The sequence below is a fragment of the Pygocentrus nattereri genome, chromosome 1, assembly GCF_015220715.1.
Source record: "Pygocentrus nattereri isolate fPygNat1 chromosome 1, fPygNat1.pri, whole genome shotgun sequence".
NCBI lineage: Eukaryota > Metazoa > Chordata > Actinopteri > Characiformes > Serrasalmidae > Pygocentrus > Pygocentrus nattereri.
Genome location: NC_051211.1, coordinates 3,397,884 through 3,416,127, shown reverse-complemented (window position 1 = coordinate 3,416,127; position 18,244 = coordinate 3,397,884). Strand labels below are relative to the sequence as shown.

Genomic DNA, 18,244 nt, shown 5'->3' with positions numbered 1-18,244 from the left:
TTCTTGCTTTACAGAGCTGTGCAATCCTCACCCTCAGATCTTTTCTTTTCCCACTTTACTATAATACTTCATACTAATAATGTTTGCTATCTGGTGTCGACCAGAGGAGGATGGGTTCCCCTTCTGAGTCTTGGTTCCTCTCAAGGTTTCTTCCTCTTTTAGGGAGTTTTTCCTTGCCACCGTCGCCACTGGCTTGCTCATGGGGGCTCGGACCCGGATTTTCTCTCCTTTTCTTTTCTCTTCTCTCTGTAATACTGATTGTTTTGTAAAGCTGCTTTGTGACAACACCTGTTGTAAAAAGCGCTATATGAATTAATTTTGCTTGCTTGATTTCAGTGGATCATGGCTCAGTTATGTTCCCTGACTAAGGGACTGAGATGGAACCCCAATAAAATGGTTTTGTTTGAGAGTGTAGACTGAACAGCTTGTGGCACAACACAAAAGCATGTGGACTTGTTTGAAGTCAAAAACTGAAGTACCTGAAGAACAGACCAACATGCAAAAACAGTGTAGTTCAAAATGAGCCTTTCTGAACGCTCATTGCACCACCAGACTTTTAATAAGGCACATTTAAATGAACGAGTCTCAAAACATTGAATTTAAAAGTGCTTGACTTTTAATTGAGAATATGAGTTCAACACATCTGCAGCTGTGGTAGATGAAGACTGGAAGGGAAGTAAAAAGAAAGTGTTAGTGTTCATTAAATACATCAAAACATTTAACCAGTGATTATGAATAGGGAAAAAAAAAAAAAAAAGCAGTACAAAGCACAGAGTTTCTCAACTCCATTACTGTGTGTGAGCTTGCATCAAGTGCTATATTTGAGCCTATTAAACTACAAATCCTGGCCAGAGAGTTGGAGCTGGCTTCTCAGACGCAGTTTAAGCTTGGAATAAATAAAGTATTTAGCATTAACTATACAATTTGCATTGTGAGTTTTGGGGATTTGGACCTCTCTGGTAGAAGTGTGTAACTGCAGGGGGTGTGGTATCTGCAAGGTGGGAGGGGCCTGTTAAACCATTACAACTGCTTTAGGGTGGATACATTACAGCAGACAAAGTGGAGAGACGGAGTCACTCAAACAGAAGCGAGTCATCAGATGAGAACATGCCAAAAGCCAGCGTTAGCAAGTTTGCTGAAAGACTGTCTATTCAGCAGTTAGACACCAGATAAAAAGAGAAGATGCTCTTTATGATCTGGTTTACCAACAAAGGTAAGAGTTGAATCCTCACTGCTGGCAAAACCCAAAAATAAATTGTCAAAATAAAACTGATAGATTTGCATACAAACCATGTGTATGAATAATTATTAAAAACACACCTTGCCATCAAAGCAGGTCTCCTTACACGGAGTCTGGGACGGCATACAGACCTCGGTAGAGCACATGAAGTAGATCTGTGAAAGGAGGGAAAGACATTGAGCATCTGAGACCTATTAAATCATCTCAGAACAGAAGGGGGATTACTGCACCTCCTCATTGAGGTATTTATTGGTGGACTTGTCCATAAACTGGAAGGCCTTCACTTCAAAACGCCGCACGTGGGGATCCTGCGATTGGCCGGCCACGTAGAGGATCGAGATGTTGTCGGAATCGAGAGGGTTGGGGCAACTGCAGGACAAAAACCAAAGAAGCCTAGAGTGGATGCAATACAATCCGACACTGCCGCCTCTAACCAGGCCAATCAGGCAGTGTATTCATAACCATTTCATTCAATAACAGTTTAAGGGTGGGTGTTCCCATCACTGAACTCAGACTCAAGAACAGTATTTTACAGCAAGCCACTCTGAATGACTGCATATAGAAGCGGCAATAATAGAATATGGCCTCATTAGAGCTGGACACAGCCTGGATCCTTACATCACTTTAGTCTGTACAGAATAAGGGGATGATTGTCACATGTGGGGTGTTTCCAAGGTAATTAGTGTGGTCACTGATGGCTCTTCAAGGGGGTCAACAGTGCTGCTACTGATACAAGCCCAACATGGTAACTAGACTCAGCATGGCTACTCAGGTCCAGCACAGCTCACTCAAAGGAAACGACATGCATTGCAGTTTTAAATGCATGATTGCCACAGCCTTCTACTTCAAACCTACCCCTCATACAGCAGCACCAAGGCACTCTTAGCAGAGCGAGGGTAGGCCACGCAGTAGTGCACCACCAGAGTGGCTTTAGGGTTGGGAGCGTTTATTCGCAGTTCCAGGTACACAGGTTTACCCAGGAGAACTTTCAGGGGCTGGTGATCCTCAGAGCAGAATTTGGTGAAGGTCTCATCTGCAAAAAATAAAAGGATTTAGGAATGGGTTTAACAGGAGTTCAGTTAATGTGCATTTGAAACAGAGTGGAAGAAGTGTGTTATGTAGGCAGATATACACAGCCACTTCATTAGGTGCTAGTAAAAGGTTGGACCCCCCTTTTGCCTTCAGAACTGCCTTAATTCATCTGGAACCAGTCTGCCCATTCTCCTCGGACCGCTCACATCAACAAGGCATTTTCGTCCACACAACTGCCGCTCACTGGATATCTCCCCCTTTTCAGACCATTCTCTGTAAACCCTAGAGATGGCTGTGCGTGAAAATCACAGTAGATCAGCAGTTTCTGAAATACTCAGACCAGCCCGTCCGGCACCAACAACCATGCCACGTTCAAAGTTGCTTAAATCCCCTTTCTTCCCCATTCTGATGCTTGATCTGCACTTCTTGACCACCTCTACATGGCTGGTGAGTGCAAGCTGTAGTAACCGATCAACTAGGGGTATTATTTACTATTCTTCAAGTTATTCTATGCAGGTATAGAAGTGAGTGCTGAGGGAGCAGGAGCCTCCAGGTTTAACGGCACCCTCCAAAACAAGTTCAGATTTTAACAAATACATGTGCTTGATTTAAAATGAAGCATTTTTGTTCCTGTTCTCAGGTCCTGCACCGTTCAAAGTTAATCCTGTATTACAGGTCATTACAGTGAGCCGATTCAGTTCCCTCCACAACTGCTGGGCACTCTGGGGGCACATTAAAAACACATGCCAGTTGAGGAGCAAAGAGGGAAAGTGTATGCAGAGTTAGAGCAGTTCTGAAACCTAAAGCTAAAAAAGTCACCCAACATCATGATCTCATCTTTAGCCCAGAGGACACAGCATCCATGGTTTCCAAAGAGAATTTGATCTGTTGGACTACTGGACACTTTTCCGCTTCAACTCAAATGAGCTCAGGCCCAGAGAAGGTGGCAGCATTTCTGGTTCTTCACATGGTAGAGTTTTAACTTTCATTTGTTAACACAGCGATGAAGTGGGTTGCTCTTAAGAAGAAAATATTTTACCCTGCGCAATCCGAAGCTGGACTCCATACAGTCCCTTGGCCCTCACCAAGGCTGGCAGGCTGGCACTCTTCACCATGTATCCAGCACTAGCCCAGCCCTTCATCAAACGGCTTTGAGAAGCCTGCGGCGCCAGAGGGTCTGCAAGGACCGGAGAGTCCGCAAGGTCCAAACTGCCCTTTGAGTAGCGACACTCAACCATAAGCCTGAAAGGAAACAGCATTTAATGTTAGCTACACACCACAGATTCAAAAGACATCAGAATACCAGATTAGACGTTTAACAGTATTATATACCAGCATTATGTTACACATTGCATGTGCAAACCATAACATGACATGTTTACAGACTGGCCTGCACCATTTTGATGAAAAACCTTCAAAACATCCTGGCTCAACTTGCATTTTTTATTTTCCAAGTAAAACATCCTCTACAGCTTCAATGTGGCATTAATGCAGGTTGAGAAAAATACAATATAAAATGTGCCATTACTTTTTAATGCAGTTATTTGCTGAACTTGCCTTTGAAGAATGTTGCCTTTGCAAATTAAGATCAAGATTAAGTGACCCTTATAAGTCCCACCATGGGGAAATTTCACCTCTGCATTTAACCCATCCGTGAAGTGAACCACCACACACACACGGGGCAGTGAGCACACTTGCCCAGAGCGGTGGGCAGCCCAATCCGCAGCACCCGGGGAGCAATTGGGGGTTAGGTGTCTTGCTCAAGGACACCTCAGTCATGTGCTGTCGGCTCTGGGGATCGAACCGGCGACCTTCCGGTCACAAGGCTGGATCCCTAACCTCCAGCCTATGACTGCCCCAACATGGAAAATATGCAAAATTGGTCATGTTAGCCCTCCTTCCAAAGCCACAGGCCCAAAACACCCAATTAGTCACCACAATTAAACCTGAACAAGCTGGCTACAACACCTCATTCGTAAAAAATGCGCTGTTAAAAGCCAATAGTGACCAACTTGAGAAACACTCAAAGCAAAACGCTTCCTCAAAACTACAACGCAGACATTGAACATCCAGATTACATACAAGATAAGCCACAGCTAGCTGGTATATTAGTGTTAGAATAAGCCAAGTCAAAGTTCATTTATATACTATATTATATAACTATAATCAACTACATAATTCTGGAAAACCTCTTGCTTTTTCCATCCACTTTGTTCAAAGCCTTTTCCACTTCCATTTTTCTTTAGCATTCAAGTTGTTGGAACCTGGGCAACTTCCCCTGCCATTTTGTGAGCAGAGCTGGGCGATATGGCCAAATTTTTTCACGAAACAAAATTCATATGTTTGATATCAATACATGTCACAATAAAGGTCAAATCATTTCTTTCCAGTTTGAAGGCTGATTTTTGCTCCTGGGTGGGGAAACGGGTTTAAACCATCCTTTATGGTCAAAACACGACAAACACCCACTCAAACAGTGGAACATTTCACAGATGTCATGGGACAGCGGGAGAAAGTGCCCGATTAGTCGTTTTTACCAGCTGGAAAGGCACGGCTGCAGTTTTTGTAACTCAATTTAAGAAAAAAGTTTTTTGCCATGTGGTGAGGAGTGCGCTGCCATCCCGTTACAAAGGGGGAAACAAGGGCCCCAACAACAACGCTAAACATCGCAGCATTCAGACAAGCTAGCAGAAGTCTGGATATCGCTGTTCTATGGGAGCAGTTTAAGGGGTGAACCTCAATACATCGGACGCTCACCATGTAAAAGCTTTAACTGCAGTGTGTCTCAGGCAAGACAGTCTTCCCTTTAGGTACATTTAAACTGAAGTCAGTGTTAGCATCTCATTTGATCTACAGTATCAATACAACCCCCCCGACTCACCTGACAGGAATATCCCTGGTAATGATGCCGTACTGCAGGACGCGCTTCCTGATTGGTGACTGCACTTCAGCCAAGTAAACGGTTGTTTCTCCAATTTGCTGATTAACAAAAAGCTCAAATTAGTCCTTAATTACAGAGTTAAAGTCAAAGGGGCACGTTACAAAAAGTCACAGCTGGAAAATCTCACGTAAGAATGTGTTCCACACTCCGTCACCCCAAACTTGAAAACGGCAAAGTCTCTGTTGGCAATGACTGGTTTACAGCTACTCCTCCCCACCACCATCAGACGTGCAGGGTTTATGGGCAAACCAGCAACGTTGGAGGGAACGACAAAGATGAACTGCCTGTCGGCCAAACATACTTAAATGGGAGAGGGAGAAGAAAATGGATAAGTCAAACTTGGCTGCATAGAAACAGAGCGAGGAAGTACAGTTCAACAATTTGTAAAAATGTAGTGAATAAAAAAAAGGGTCATTAAAAAAAACCAAAAACCCACTCCATATTTACTACATATACATATTTAGAGAAATGTGTCCATATGAAATTACACACCACCCAAGAGAAGCTGAAAATTTAAAATTTATGACTAAATTACAATTTCTATAATTGTGTACAAGTTATACTCCTGTATATGGAATAACTGTACTCATTGTGAGTTTTGAGAATTAAACCCTTCCAGCAGAAGCACCACATTCCTAAAAACCTGAAAAAGATGCAAGAACAGCTGCACAATCCCTTGAAAAATGTACAAATACTTGGTGGACCAAGCAGATTTAGTCGCTGCACTTTGATGTTAATCAATTTCAAACTGTTTAAAATGTGCATTTGCACCCTTGCTCTACATGCAACAAATACTGTATGGATCAATTTACCATCCATGGGGTAGTAACAGGCGAAAGTCGCCTCGTCTCTGCAGCATCCTCTCCTCAGACACTCGGCAGCTGTAGTCCCAGGACGACCACACGGCAATCTCTGACCACTAGGAAAGCTGCAGCCTGCAAGGAATGTGACATTAGACTGTTCGGAATGAATTTAGTACATTATTATACATCCTTAAACAATACAACCACTACCAAATAAGTCACTGTATATGGGCTAGTGTACCAATTAAAGGAAAAACTGGAGGCAGCAATTCAATGGCATCAGTGGTAGAGTCAATTTTACTCAATATGCTATTAAACCAGAAAATTCAGCATCAATATTTTAAACAAAATATTATATAATACTCTCTTTTGGCCAAAATGCAAGGACAAGTGTATTGCTACTGTCAAAAAAACTGGGGTCCCAACTCTTGCTTACATATGTACATACAACTTCTGAAACTTCACAGGGGCCCCTTTAGTGCCCTTCTGCAGCCCCCTGGGGTCCAGTTTGAGAACAGCTGATGCAAAGAATCAATTTGAAAATCTGCACAGCCTTCTGAAAGTGGGTCATGCAGTACTGTTAGCAGCAGAACAGAGAGCCTCACCTTTTTTGAAGTTTGAATGCAACGCAAGAGATGAGGGCATCGCAGTCACCTGCATACTGGTTGGTGTAGGGGACAGTTGCTCCCATTGGGAAGTGGGCGGTTGAACCCCTGGTGTAGGGAGCAGTGGATCAAATTCAGGAGAGGACAGTGGCTCCACTGGTGTAGGGGACAGTGGCATCCATTGGGGAGTGGAGAGTCGATCCCCTGGTGTAGGGAATAGTGGACCAAATTCAGGAGAGGACAGTGGGTCCAATCGGGGAGAGGAGAGTCGATCCCCTGGTGTAGGGAACAGTGGACCAAATTCAGGAGAGGACAGTGGCTCCACTGGTGTAGGGGACAGTGGCTTCCATTGGGGAGAGGAGAGTCGATCCCCTGGTGTAGGGAACAGTGGACCAAATTCAGGAGAGGACAGTGGCTCCACTGGTGCAGGGGACAGTGGCTTCCATTGGGGAGAGGAGAGTCGATCCCCTGGTGTAGGGAACAGTGGACCAAATACAGGAGAGGACAGTGGCCCCAGTCGCGGAGAGGAGAGTCGATCCCCTGGTGTAGGGAACAGTGGACCAAATTCAGGAGAGGACTGTGGGTCCAATCGCGGAGAGGAGAGTCGATCCCCTGGTGTAGGGAACAGTGGACCAAATTCAGGAGAGGACAGTGGCTCCACTGGTGTAGGGGACAGTGGCTTCCTTTGGGGAGAGGAGAGTCGATCCCCTGGTGTAGGGAACAGTGGACCAAATTCAGGAGAGGACAGTGGCTCCACTGGTGTAGGGGACAGTGGCTTCCTTTGGGGAGAGGAGATTTGATCCCCTGGTGTAGGGAACAGTGGACCAAATACAGGAGAGGACAGTGGCCCCAGTCGTGGAGAGGTGAGTCGATCCGCTGGTGTAGGGAACAGTGGACCAAATTCAGGAGAGGACAGTGGGTCCAATCGGGGAGAGGAGAGTCGATCCCCTGGTGTAGGGAACAGTGGACCAAATTCAGGAAAGGACAGTGGGTCCAATCGGGGAGAGGAGAGTCGATCCCCTGGTGTAGGGAACAGTGGACCAAATACAGGAGAGGACAGTGGGTCAAATCGCGGAGAGGAGAGTCGATCCCCTGGTGTAGGGAACAGTGGACCAAATTCAGGAGAGGACAGTGGGTCCAATCGGGGAGAGGAGAGTCGATCCCCTGGTGTAGGGAACAGTGGACCAAATTCAGGAGAGGACAGTGGGTCCAATCGCGGAGAGGAGAGCCGATCCCCTGGTGTAGGGAACAGTGGACCAAATTCAGGAGAGGACAGTGGGTCCAATTGCGGAGAGGAGAGTCGATCCACTGGTGTAGGAAACAGTGGACCAAATTCAGGAGAGGACAGTGGCTCCACTGGTGTAGGGGACAGTGGCTTCCTTTGGGGAGAGGAGAGTCGATCCCCTGGTGTAGGGAACAGTGGACCAAATTCAGCAGAGGACAGTGGGTCCAATCGGGGAGAGGAGAGTCGATCCCCTGGCGTAGGGAACAGTGGACCAAATACAGGAGAGGACAGTGGGTCCAATCTGGGAGAGGAGTGTCGATCCCCTGGTGTAGGGAACAGTGGACCAAATTCAGCAGAGGACAGTGGGTCCAATCGGGGAGAGGAGAGTCGATCCCCTGGTGTAGGGAACAGTGGACCAAATTCAGCAGAGGACAGTGGGTCCAAATGGGGAGAGGAGAGTCGATCCCCTGGCGTAGGGAACAGTGGACCAAATACAGGAGAGGACAGTGGGTCCAATCTGGGAGAGGAGAGTCGATCCCCTGGTGCAGGGAACAGTGGACCAAATTCAGGAGAGGACAGTGGCTCCACTGGTGTAGGGGACAGTGGACCAAATTCAGGAGAGGACAGTGGGTCCAGTCGTGGAGAGGAGTGTCGATCACCTGGTGTAGGGAACAGTGGACCAAATTCAGCAGAGGACAGTGGCTCCACTGGTGTAGGGGACAGTGGCTCCAATCGGGGAGAGGAGAGTCGATCCCCTGGTGTAAGGAACAGGACAACCATTACATGGTAGCATCAATTTTATATACACAATGACATTAAAACTACATTACATACCAATATTTTAGCATGCATATTGAGTATTGAAATATTACATAATTTTCACAAATGTCTGGCCAAAACTAAACAAAACAAAAAGCATTTTGTGCTGTCAAAAAAACCTTGCATCACAAATACCAAGTTCACAGGAAAAGGACAACTTTAATTTAAGTTAATAATACCAGACCAAGTTTGGGGCATTTTTTTGGTCCATTCCTCATGAAGTTTACAAACTATATAAAAGGAAAGGCATTTTCAAATTATGACAAACTGAATAATGATAAAAAGGGAGGTTCTGACAGCAGGGATATCCACCCAGTCTCAGCCAGCTCCCCACCACCCCATCAGATTTACACCCAGCAGTAACATCTGTACAGCCTTCTGAAAGCAAGTCATGCAGTACTGTTCGCAGCAGAACAGGGAGACTCACCTCGTTGTTTGCATTTTGAACGACGCCCAAGAGACGAGGGCATCGCCGGCACATGCATACTGGTTGGTGTAGGAGACGGTTGTTCCCATTGGAAAGCCGGCAGTGGAACCCCTGGTGCAGGGAACAGCGGATCAAATTCAGGAAAGAACAGCAGATCCAATGGGGAAGCGGTCAGTGTTGCCAGTGGCAGTGGATCAGGTTGGGGAACGGACACTGGCTCCCCATAGGGAAAGTACAGCTGCACTGCTTGGGGAGGGGATATCTTGACAGCAGGGTAGGACAGAACAGGATGGCGTGAAGATCGCGTTTTTGAAGAGGGCGCGTGACTGGAGTTACTGCAGGACACTGTGACGATCTCAAGCTGCCCAGCGCTGTTACGATACAGGAATCTCAGAGTGTAGCTGCCCTCCTGCAAACATTCATACAAAACCACCACGTTTATACAACTCCTATTCAGTTTGCAGTATCTTAGCCTCACCCAGCATAATCACCTCAGAGAACAGGCAAAGCAGCATCTAGGTTTGTATATCAGTGGTGTAGAAAATGAACTGAAAACATGATCATTTACCTGTATAGTTGATCTAGTTTATTAATGCTGATAAATTAAGAACATGTTGCCCACCTCAACAGTGACAGGACAGCCAGCAAAGTGGATGTGAAGAACAACCCTCCCGTTTTCCCTGGTTAGAGAGTAGTCACAGGCCTCTGGAAGGCCGAAGACAGGATACATTCCTGATGAATCTGAGAAAGAACTCACTGTAACTCAGCATGTCCACGCCAATAAAGCTTCCATCAACCGATTGGGAAAACTTGCATCAGGGCAAACAGCGTTTAGGAGACTTTTAGTAGAGGTTAAAGCATTTAGGGGAGTTCAGGAGCTCCTTTTCCATTCCACTAACTGAGCTACATGTAGTAAAGTAAAACCAACAGATGTGTCCTTTGCAAAGCTCTTCAAGAGGAAAGTAATCTTTTCCCTCTGTGCCATTTCATCCACTCAGTTAGTTCCCAATTCACTTCATTTGAGTTTAATGTGCTGGTGTGTGTTGAAGCTCCTGAAGCGCTCCACAGCAGAATTAGTAGATAAAATAATCCTCCTTTACAGTAAAATGAAGCTCTGCTGATCCTTGAACACAGTTTAACAGTAAATGGTCTTAAACGCTGGAGTTAACGTAGAACTGCTAATTCACCCTTTAACCCTGAAGATCAGCACAGACTGCTGGTCACCACAGCAACACCGACAACAGTCTCACCCAGCTAGTAGCCAAAGAAATGGCAGAGAGGGAGATTTAAGATGAACATCAATAATTTGGAGACAAAGGGATTAGAGTTGCATTTATAGTCACTCCAGCTGGTTTCTTGATACGATTAATCTGCAACGACAAACTGTGAAACACCCCGTTCCACCTTAAATGCAGCAGCAGTTACGTTCTGGCGCATCAGGTACAATTTGAGGTGGAAAAGGGAACTTTGAACAAGAAGCTGGTCGAAGGGAGAGACGTTTTACAATAAACTGTTCTACTTTTGAAGAGAAGTTTCCTCCCAGAGCTGTTACTCAGCTGAGCTGAAGCTTAAACTAGGGCACAGTTAGACTGCTAGTATATAGCATTATATACTGGTATATTAGAACACACTGATGCACAGGACATAGCTGGTGTTGCGGCTCCCAACATGGTGTGATTTCCATTAAAAGGGACAAAATGGCTCTTAACATCTGGGCACCCACTGCTTGTGTAGAGGAACATGTAGGTGAAAAACGTTAAACAGAACCGCTCCCTGCCCACCTCGGATGAAAAACGTAGGACTGATCGAAACAGCTTGCTTACCAAAGACCTGCATCTCAGAGAGAGAGCCTGGGGGCAAAACTACCGCCATAGCATTTTCACCACAAAACACCAAGTATCTCTGGCCTTCTGCCGAGCCATCCTGCTGCTCTGCGCCTCCTTCATCTAATGTGCCGCTTGGGTCGATGGCCTGCTCTGAATTCAGGGTCTCAATCATCACACTGCCCTGCCTCAGCCCGCAAGCAAGAGTCAGAAGCAGGAGCAGGACGATGGCGGGCTGCAATGAGGCCATGTTTGAGGTCAAAGGCCCCAAAACTGGTGTGAACTCGCTGCAGCTTCCCGACAGCCTTTAATAGACTTGGGAGTCGATTCCGGAAAGAGTCGGTTCTCTGATTCCAGGCACTTTGGAGTTGATTGCCCCCCGTGACTTCATGCTCGGCCATAATAGCGTCGTATGTGCTTAATGTCGTACGTTTTATATCGCTGCACCTCACGGTTCGCCGTGGTTTCGCTGTCTTTGGGATCAAGAATCGAGAAAACTGTGGTGAGGAATCGATTCATAGAGTCGACTCCATTGATAGGCATCACGTGGAATCGGAACCGGAGTCGACTCCTTCAGCAGGTGCGTGCGAGAAGATGAAGAACACCTGGCTACAATGAAAATGTGCACACACTTAAAATGTTCCCTCTCCTTTTCTTTCTTTCTTTCTTATTTGGTTTTGTCTGATTTGGTGTTATATAGAACCCTTTTCAAAACCATTCTATACAGAACCATATGCAACTCATTCTCCATCAATTCCTGCTGAAAAGAACAATTTAGTCAGCAAAGGCTTTTTTCAACACTCATGTTTCTATATAAAATCTAAAGACCTAAAGAATCTAAATTCCTAAAGAACCCTCAAAGAGCCATCTTTTTGTAAGAGTGGACTCAATGGTCAGTGGTCAAGCAGGGTTATGGTTCACCAGCCAACAGGTTGGTGTACTGTGATCCTAAAGCCCTCCCAACATCATAAATCATGATTAAAATTATTACGGTGCTCTGTGACGCATTTGGGAACAAAACCATCATTTTATTTCCTGCCTTTCTTCTCTGTGTCGCAGGAACAAGCACATCACGATTGACCTCGGACGGGTAACAAGATCAACTGGACCATGGAGGACAAGCAGGAGATGATAGACATAATGAGACCATCTAGAGGGGAGCCAGGAAATGACGAGGTCTGGTGGTGTCCCCCAAGACTACTTCACCAAATACAGATACTGATGCCCCCTCTTTCATTCATTCTCCAGTCTACTCATTGCCATGTCCTCTTCCCGGATTCCTCCATGGGACTGTTTTTATGTGGACAGTGAAGCGGCCTTGTGTAGGATTTTATTTAAAGGACTCCCCAGTGTTGCAGTTACTATCAGAAACTGCTCCAGCACACCTTTTCTGTTTTTCCTCTGTGTTGTGAATAAATATTTCTAAGAAAAAAAAAAAAAAGTGTTGAAGGAAATTCTGAGGAATGCAGTGTTGGGAAGTCAGTGTGTGAGCTGCTGTGTTGCTAAGCCGTTTTTAGTTCATCTGCTACAGCGAAGAGGCTTTGTCACATTAAGTGAAACCTCACTTTATCCAGCTCAAGTTAAAACTGACCAGTAGTTATGAACTTGATGGAGCAGCTTTAATACAAAACTCACTAACTCAGCTTTACACACACGTTCCTTAAAAGACTGTCTAAGAAAAGGGGTCACAGTCTAGAACACATTCATGCTCTATCCTCATGTTTGGAGGACCAGATTGAACCAGCAAACACACCCTGTTATGCTTCCATACTTGGAATGAAGGTTCTGTTGGTACATTTCTTGTTCATTGAGGTACAGTGTAAGTGTTCCCTCAAGAGGTTCTGCAGTGGTTCTAATTGTGAACCTTAAAATCAGTTTCTCCAGGTGAAAAGTTTGGTATTTGGACCTTTTTCATAACCGAATGTTTTAAAACAGAACAGTAGAATAAAAGCCTGGAGGCGAGGTGTGTGGACTCAGTACAGCTTAGAACAGATCATTTCAGTGGATCATGGCTCAGTTATGTTCCCTGACTAAGGGACTGAGATGGAACCCCAATAAAATGGTTTTGTTTGAGAGTGTAGACTGAACACCTTGTGGCACAACACAAAAGCATGTGGACTTGTTTGAAGTCAAAAACTGAAGTACCTGAGAACAGACCAACATGCAAAAACAGTGTAGTTCAAATGAGCCTTTCTGAACGCTCATTGCACCACCAGACTTTTAATAAGGCACTTTAAATGAACGAGTCTCAAAACATTGAATTTAAAAGTGCTTGACTTTTAATTGAGAATATGAGTTCAACACATCTGCAGCTGTGGTAGATGAAGACTGGAAGGGAAGTAAAAGAAAGTGTAGTGTTCATTAAATACATCAAACATTTAACAGTGATTATGAATAGGGAAAAAAAAAAGAAAAAAAAAAAAAGCAGTACAAAGCACAGAGTTTCTCAACTCCATTACTGTGTGTGAGCTTGCATCAAGTGCTATATTTGAGCCTATTAAACTACAAATCCTGGCCAGAGAGTTGGAGCTGGCTTCTCAGACGCAGTTTAAGCTTGGAATAAATAAAGTATTTAGCATTAACTATACAATTTGCATTGTGAGTTTTGGGGATTTGGACTCTCTGGTAGAAGTGTGTAACTGCAGGGGTGTGTGTATCTGCAAGGTGGGAGGGGCCTGTTAAACCATTACAACTGCTTTAGGGGGATACATTACAGCAGACAAAGTGGAGAGACGGAGTCACTCAAACAGAAGCGAGTCATCAGATGAGAACATGCCAAAAGCCAGCGTTAGCAAGTTTGCTGAAAGACTGTCTATTCAGCAGTTAGACACCAGATAAAAGAGAAGATGCTCTTTATGATCTGGTTTACCAACAAAGGTAAGAGTTGAATCCTCACTGCTGGCAAAACCCAAAAATAAATTGTCAAAATAAAACTGATAGATTTGCATACAAACCATGTGTATGAATAATTATTAAAACACACCTTGCCATCAAAGCAGGTCTCCTTACACGGAGTCTGGGACGGCATACAGACTCGGTAGAGCACATGAAGTAGATCTGTGAAAGGAGGGAAAGACATTGAGCATCTGAGACCTATTAAATCATCTCAGAACAGAAGGGGGATTACTGCACCTCCTCATTGAGGTATTTATTGGTGGACTTGTCCATAAACTGGAAGGCCTTCACTTCAAAACGCCGCACGTGGGGATCCTGCGATTGGCCGCCACGTAGAGGATCGAGATGTTGTCGGAATCGAGAGGGTTGGGGCAACTGCAGGACAAAAACCAAAGACCTAGAGTGGATGCAATACAATCCGACACTGCCGCCTCTAACCAGGCCAATCAGGCAGTGTATTCATAACCATTTCATTCAATAACAGTTTAAGGGTGGGTGTTCCCATCACTGAACTCAGACTCAAGAACAGTATTTACAGCAAGCCACTCTGAATGACTGCATATAGAGCGGCAATAAGAATATGGCCTCATTAGAGCTGGACACAGCCTGGATCCTTACATCACTTTAGTCTGTACAGAATAAGGGGATGATTGTCACATGTGGGGTGTTTCCAAGGTAATTAGTGTGGTCACTGATGGCTCTTCAAGGGGTCAACAGTGCTGCTACTGATACAAGCCCAACATGGTAACTAGACTCAGCATGGCTACTCAGGTCCAGCACAGCTCACTCAAAGGAAACGACATGCATTGCAGTTTTAAATGCATGATTGCCACAGCCTTCTACTTCAAACCTACCCCTCATACAGCAGCACCAAGGCACTCTTAGCAGAGCGAGGGTAGGCCACGCGTAGTGCACCACCAGAGTGGCTTTAGGGTTGGAGCGTTTATTCGCAGTTCCAGGTACACAGGTTTACCCAGGAGAACTTTCAGGGGCTGGTGATCCTCAGCAGAATTTGGTGAAGGTCTCATCTGCAAAAAAAAAAAGGATTTAGGAATGGGTTTAACAGGAGTTCAGTTAATGTGCATTTGAAACAGAGTGGAAGAAGTGTGTTATGTAGGCAGATATACACAGCCACTTCATTAGGTGCTAGTAAAAGGTTGGACCCCCCTTTTGCCTTCAGAACTGCCTTAATTCATCTGGAACCAGTCTGCCCATTCTCCTCGGACCGCTCACATCAACAAGGCATTTTCGTCCACACAACTGCCGCTCACTGGATATCTCCCCCTTTTCAGACCATTCTCTGTAAACCCTAGAGATGGCTGTGCGTGAAAATCCCAGTAGATCAGCAGTTTCTGAAATACTCAGACCAGCCCGTCCGGCACCAACAACCATGCCACGTTCAAAGTTGCTTAAATCCCCTTTCTTCCCCATTCTGATGCTTGATCTGCACTTCTTGACCACCTCTACATGGCTGGTGAGTGCAAGCTGTAGTAACCGATCAACTAGGGGTATTATTTACTATTCTTCAAGTATTCTATGCAGGTATAGAAGTGAGTGCTGAGGGAGCAGGAGCTCCAGGTTTAACGGCACCCTCCAAAACAAGTTCAGATTTTAACATACATGTGCTTGATTTAAATGAAGCATTTTTGTTCCTGTTCTCAGGTCCTGCACCATTCAAAGTTAATCCTGTATTACAGGTCATTACAGTGAGCCGATTCAGTTCCCTCCACAACTGCTGGGCACTCTGGGGGCACATTAAAAACCATGCAGTTGAGGAGCAAAGAGGGAAAGTGTATGCAGAGTTAGAGCAGTTCTGAAACCTAAAGCTAAAAAGTCACCCAACATCATGATCTCATCTTTAGCCCAGAGGACACAGCATCCATGGTTTCCAAAGAGAATTTGATCTGTTGGACTACTGGACACTTTTCCGCTTCAACTCAAATGAGCTCAGGCCCAGAGAAGGTGGCAGCATTTCTGGTTCTTCACATGGTAGAGTTTTAACTTTCATTTGTTAACACAGCGATGAAGTGGGTTGCTCTTAAGAAGAAAATATTTTACCCTGCGCAATCCGAAGCTGGACTCCATACAGTCCCTTGGCCCTCACCAAGGCTGGCAGGCTGGCACTCTTCACCATGTATCCAGCACTAGCCCAGCCCTTCATCAAACGGCTTTGAGAAGCCTGCGGCGCCAGAGGGTCTGCAAGGACCGGAGAGTCCGCAAGGTCCAAACTGCCCTTTGAGTAGCGACACTCAACCATAAGCCTGAAAGGAAACAGCATTTAATGTTAGCTACACACCACAGATTCAAAAGACATCAGAATACCAGATTAGACGTTTAACAGTATTATATACCAGCATTATGTTACACATTGCATGTGCAAACCGTAACATGACATGTTTACAGACTGGCCTGCACCATTTTGATGAAAACCTTCAAAACATCCTGGCTCAACTTGCATTTTTTTTTCCAAGTAAAACATCCTCTACAGCTTCAATGTGGCATTAATGCAGGTTGAGAAAAATACAATATAAAATGTGCCATTACTTTTAATGCAGTTATTTGCTGAACTTGCCTTTGAAAAATGTTGCCTTTGCAAATTAAGATCAAGATTAAGTGACCCTTATAAGTCCCACCATGGGGAAATTTCACCTCTGCATTTAACCCATCCGTGAAGTGAACCACCACACACACACGGGGCAGTGACACACTTGCCCGGAGCGGTGGCAGCCCAATCCGCAGCACCCGGGAGCAATTGGGGGTTAGGTGTCTTGCTCAAGGACACCTCAGTCATGTGCTGTCGGCTCTGGGGATCGAACCGGCGACCTTCCGGTCACAAGGCTGGATCCCTAACCTCCAGCCTATGACTGCCCAACATGGAAAATATGCAAAATTGGTCATGTTAGCCCTCCTTCCAAAGCCACAGGCCCAAAACACCCAATTAGTCACCACAATTAAACCTGAACAAGCTGGCTACAACACCTCATTCGTAAAAAATGCGCTGTTAAAAGCCAATAGTGACCAACTTGAGAAACACTCAAAAGCAAAACGCTTCCTCAAAACTACAACGCAGACATTGAACATCCAGATTACATACAAGATAAGCCACAGCTAGCTGGTATATAGTGTTAGAATAAGCCAAGTCAAAGTTCATTTATATACTATATTATATAACTATAATCAACTACATAATTCTGGAAAACCTCTTGCTTTTTCCATCCACTTTGTTCAAAGCCTTTTCCACTTCCATTTCATTTTCTTTAGCATTCAAGTTGTTGGAACCTGGGCAACTTCCCCTGCCATTTTGTGAGCAGAGCTGGGCGATATGGCCAAATTTTTTCACGAAACAAAATTCATATGTTTGATATCAATACATGTCACAATAAAGGTCAAATCATTTCTTTCCAGTTTGAAGGCTGATTTTTGCTCCTGGGTGGGGAAACGGGTTTAAACCATCCTTTATGGTCAAAACACGACAAACACCCCACTCAAACAGTGGAACATTTCACAGATGTCATGGGACAGCGGGAGAAAGTGCCCGATTAGTCGTTTTTACCAGCTGGAAAGGCACGGCTGCAGTTTTTGTAACTCAATTTAAGAAAAAAGTTTTTTGCCATGTGGTGAGGAGTGCGCTGCCATCCCGTTACAAAGGGGGAAACAAGGGCCCCAACAACAACGCTAAACATCGCAGCATTCAGACAAGCTAGCAGAAGTCTGGATATCGCTGTTCTATGGGAGCAGTTTAAGGGGTGAACCTCAATACATCGGACGCTCACCATGTAAAAGCTTTAACTGCAGTGTGTCTCAGGCAAGACAGTCTTCCCTTTAGGTACATTTAAACTGAAGTCAGTGTTAGCATCTCATTTGATCTACAGTATCAATACAACCCCCCGACTCACCTGACAGGAATATCCCTGGTAATGATGCCGTACTGCAGGACGCGCTTCCTGATTGGTGACTGCACTTCAGCCAAGTAAACGGTTGTTTCTCCAATTTGCTGATTAACAAAAAGCTCAAATAGTCCTTAATTACAGAGTTAAAGTCAAAGGGGCACGTTACAAAAAGTCACAGCTGGAAAATCTCACGTAAGAATGTGTTCCACACTCCGTCACCCCAAACTTGAAAACGGCAAAGTCTCTGTTGGCAATGACTGGTTTACAGCTACTCCTCCCCACCATCAGACGTGCAGGGTTTATGGCAAACCAGCAACGTTGGAGGGAACGACAAAGATGAACTGCCTGTCGGCCAAACATACTTAAATGGGAGAGGGAGAAGAAAATGGATAAGTCAAACTTGGCTGCATAGAAACAGAGCGAGGAAGTACAGTTCAACAATTTGTAAAAATGTAGTGAATAAAAAAAAGGGTCATTAAAAAAAAACCAAAAACCCACTCCATATTTACTACATCTACATATTTAGAGAAATGTGTCCATATGA

The 18,244-nt window shown here is 44.9% G+C and overlaps 2 protein-coding genes and 1 long non-coding RNA gene across 3 annotated transcripts; all 3 read right to left on the bottom strand.

Moving 5' to 3' along the window:
• Nucleotides 1-593: 593 nt before the first annotated feature.
• Nucleotides 594-11,183, bottom strand: LOC119262251. Its single transcript, XM_037533648.1, has 13 exons — nt 10,916-11,183; nt 9,715-9,833; nt 9,093-9,501; nt 8,506-8,601; nt 6,622-7,089; nt 6,026-6,148; nt 5,341-5,513; nt 5,154-5,251; nt 3,312-3,514; nt 2,096-2,273; nt 1,471-1,609; nt 1,321-1,395; nt 594-665 (listed from the first exon to the last, which is right to left on the bottom strand). Exons 1-13 carry the CDS (start codon nt 11,163-11,165, stop codon nt 600-602), a joined length of 2,397 nt encoding a protein of 798 aa, XP_037389545.1. The 5' UTR covers nt 11,166-11,183; the 3' UTR covers nt 594-599.
• A 1,988-nt stretch (nt 11,184-13,171) lies between these two features.
• Nucleotides 13,172-14,741, bottom strand: LOC119262500. Its single transcript, XR_005129710.1, has 4 exons — nt 14,665-14,741; nt 14,048-14,185; nt 13,899-13,972; nt 13,172-13,243 (listed from the first exon to the last, which is right to left on the bottom strand). It is a non-coding gene; the product is annotated as an uncharacterized LOC119262500 (long non-coding RNA).
• Nucleotides 14,742-14,757: 16 nt separating this feature from the next.
• Nucleotides 14,758-18,003, bottom strand: LOC119262431 (zona pellucida sperm-binding protein 4-like). Its single transcript, XM_037534498.1, has 4 exons — nt 17,893-18,003; nt 17,707-17,804; nt 15,869-16,071; nt 14,758-14,838 (listed from the first exon to the last, which is right to left on the bottom strand). Exons 1-4 carry the CDS (start codon nt 17,983-17,985, stop codon nt 14,813-14,815), a joined length of 420 nt encoding a protein of 139 aa, XP_037390395.1. The 5' UTR covers nt 17,986-18,003; the 3' UTR covers nt 14,758-14,812.
• Between the last annotated feature and the right edge of the window lie 241 nt (nt 18,004-18,244).

Coding starts and splice junctions, on each gene's coding strand:
- LOC119262251 (XM_037533648.1), bottom strand. CDS start 11,165: ATGGCCTCATTGCAGCCCGCCATCGTCCTGCTCCTGCTTCTGACTCTT. Junction 9,834..10,915: donor CTCTGAGATGCAGGTCTTTG/GTAAGCAAGCTG, acceptor GTTCTTTCTCAG/ATTCATCAGGAATGTATCCT. Junction 5,252..5,340: donor AGTGTGGAACACATTCTTAC/GTGAGATTTTCC, acceptor TTTGTTAATCAG/CAAATTGGAGAAACAACCGT.
- LOC119262431 (XM_037534498.1), bottom strand. CDS start 17,985: ATGGTGGGGAGGAGTAGCTGTAAACCAGTCATTGCCAACAGAGACTTT. Junction 17,805..17,892: donor AGTGTGGAACACATTCTTAC/GTGAGATTTTCC, acceptor TTTGTTAATCAG/CAAATTGGAGAAACAACCGT. Junction 16,072..17,706: donor ACCAGGGATATTCCTGTCAG/GTGAGTCGGGGG, acceptor GTTTCCTTTCAG/GCTTATGGTTGAGTGTCGCT.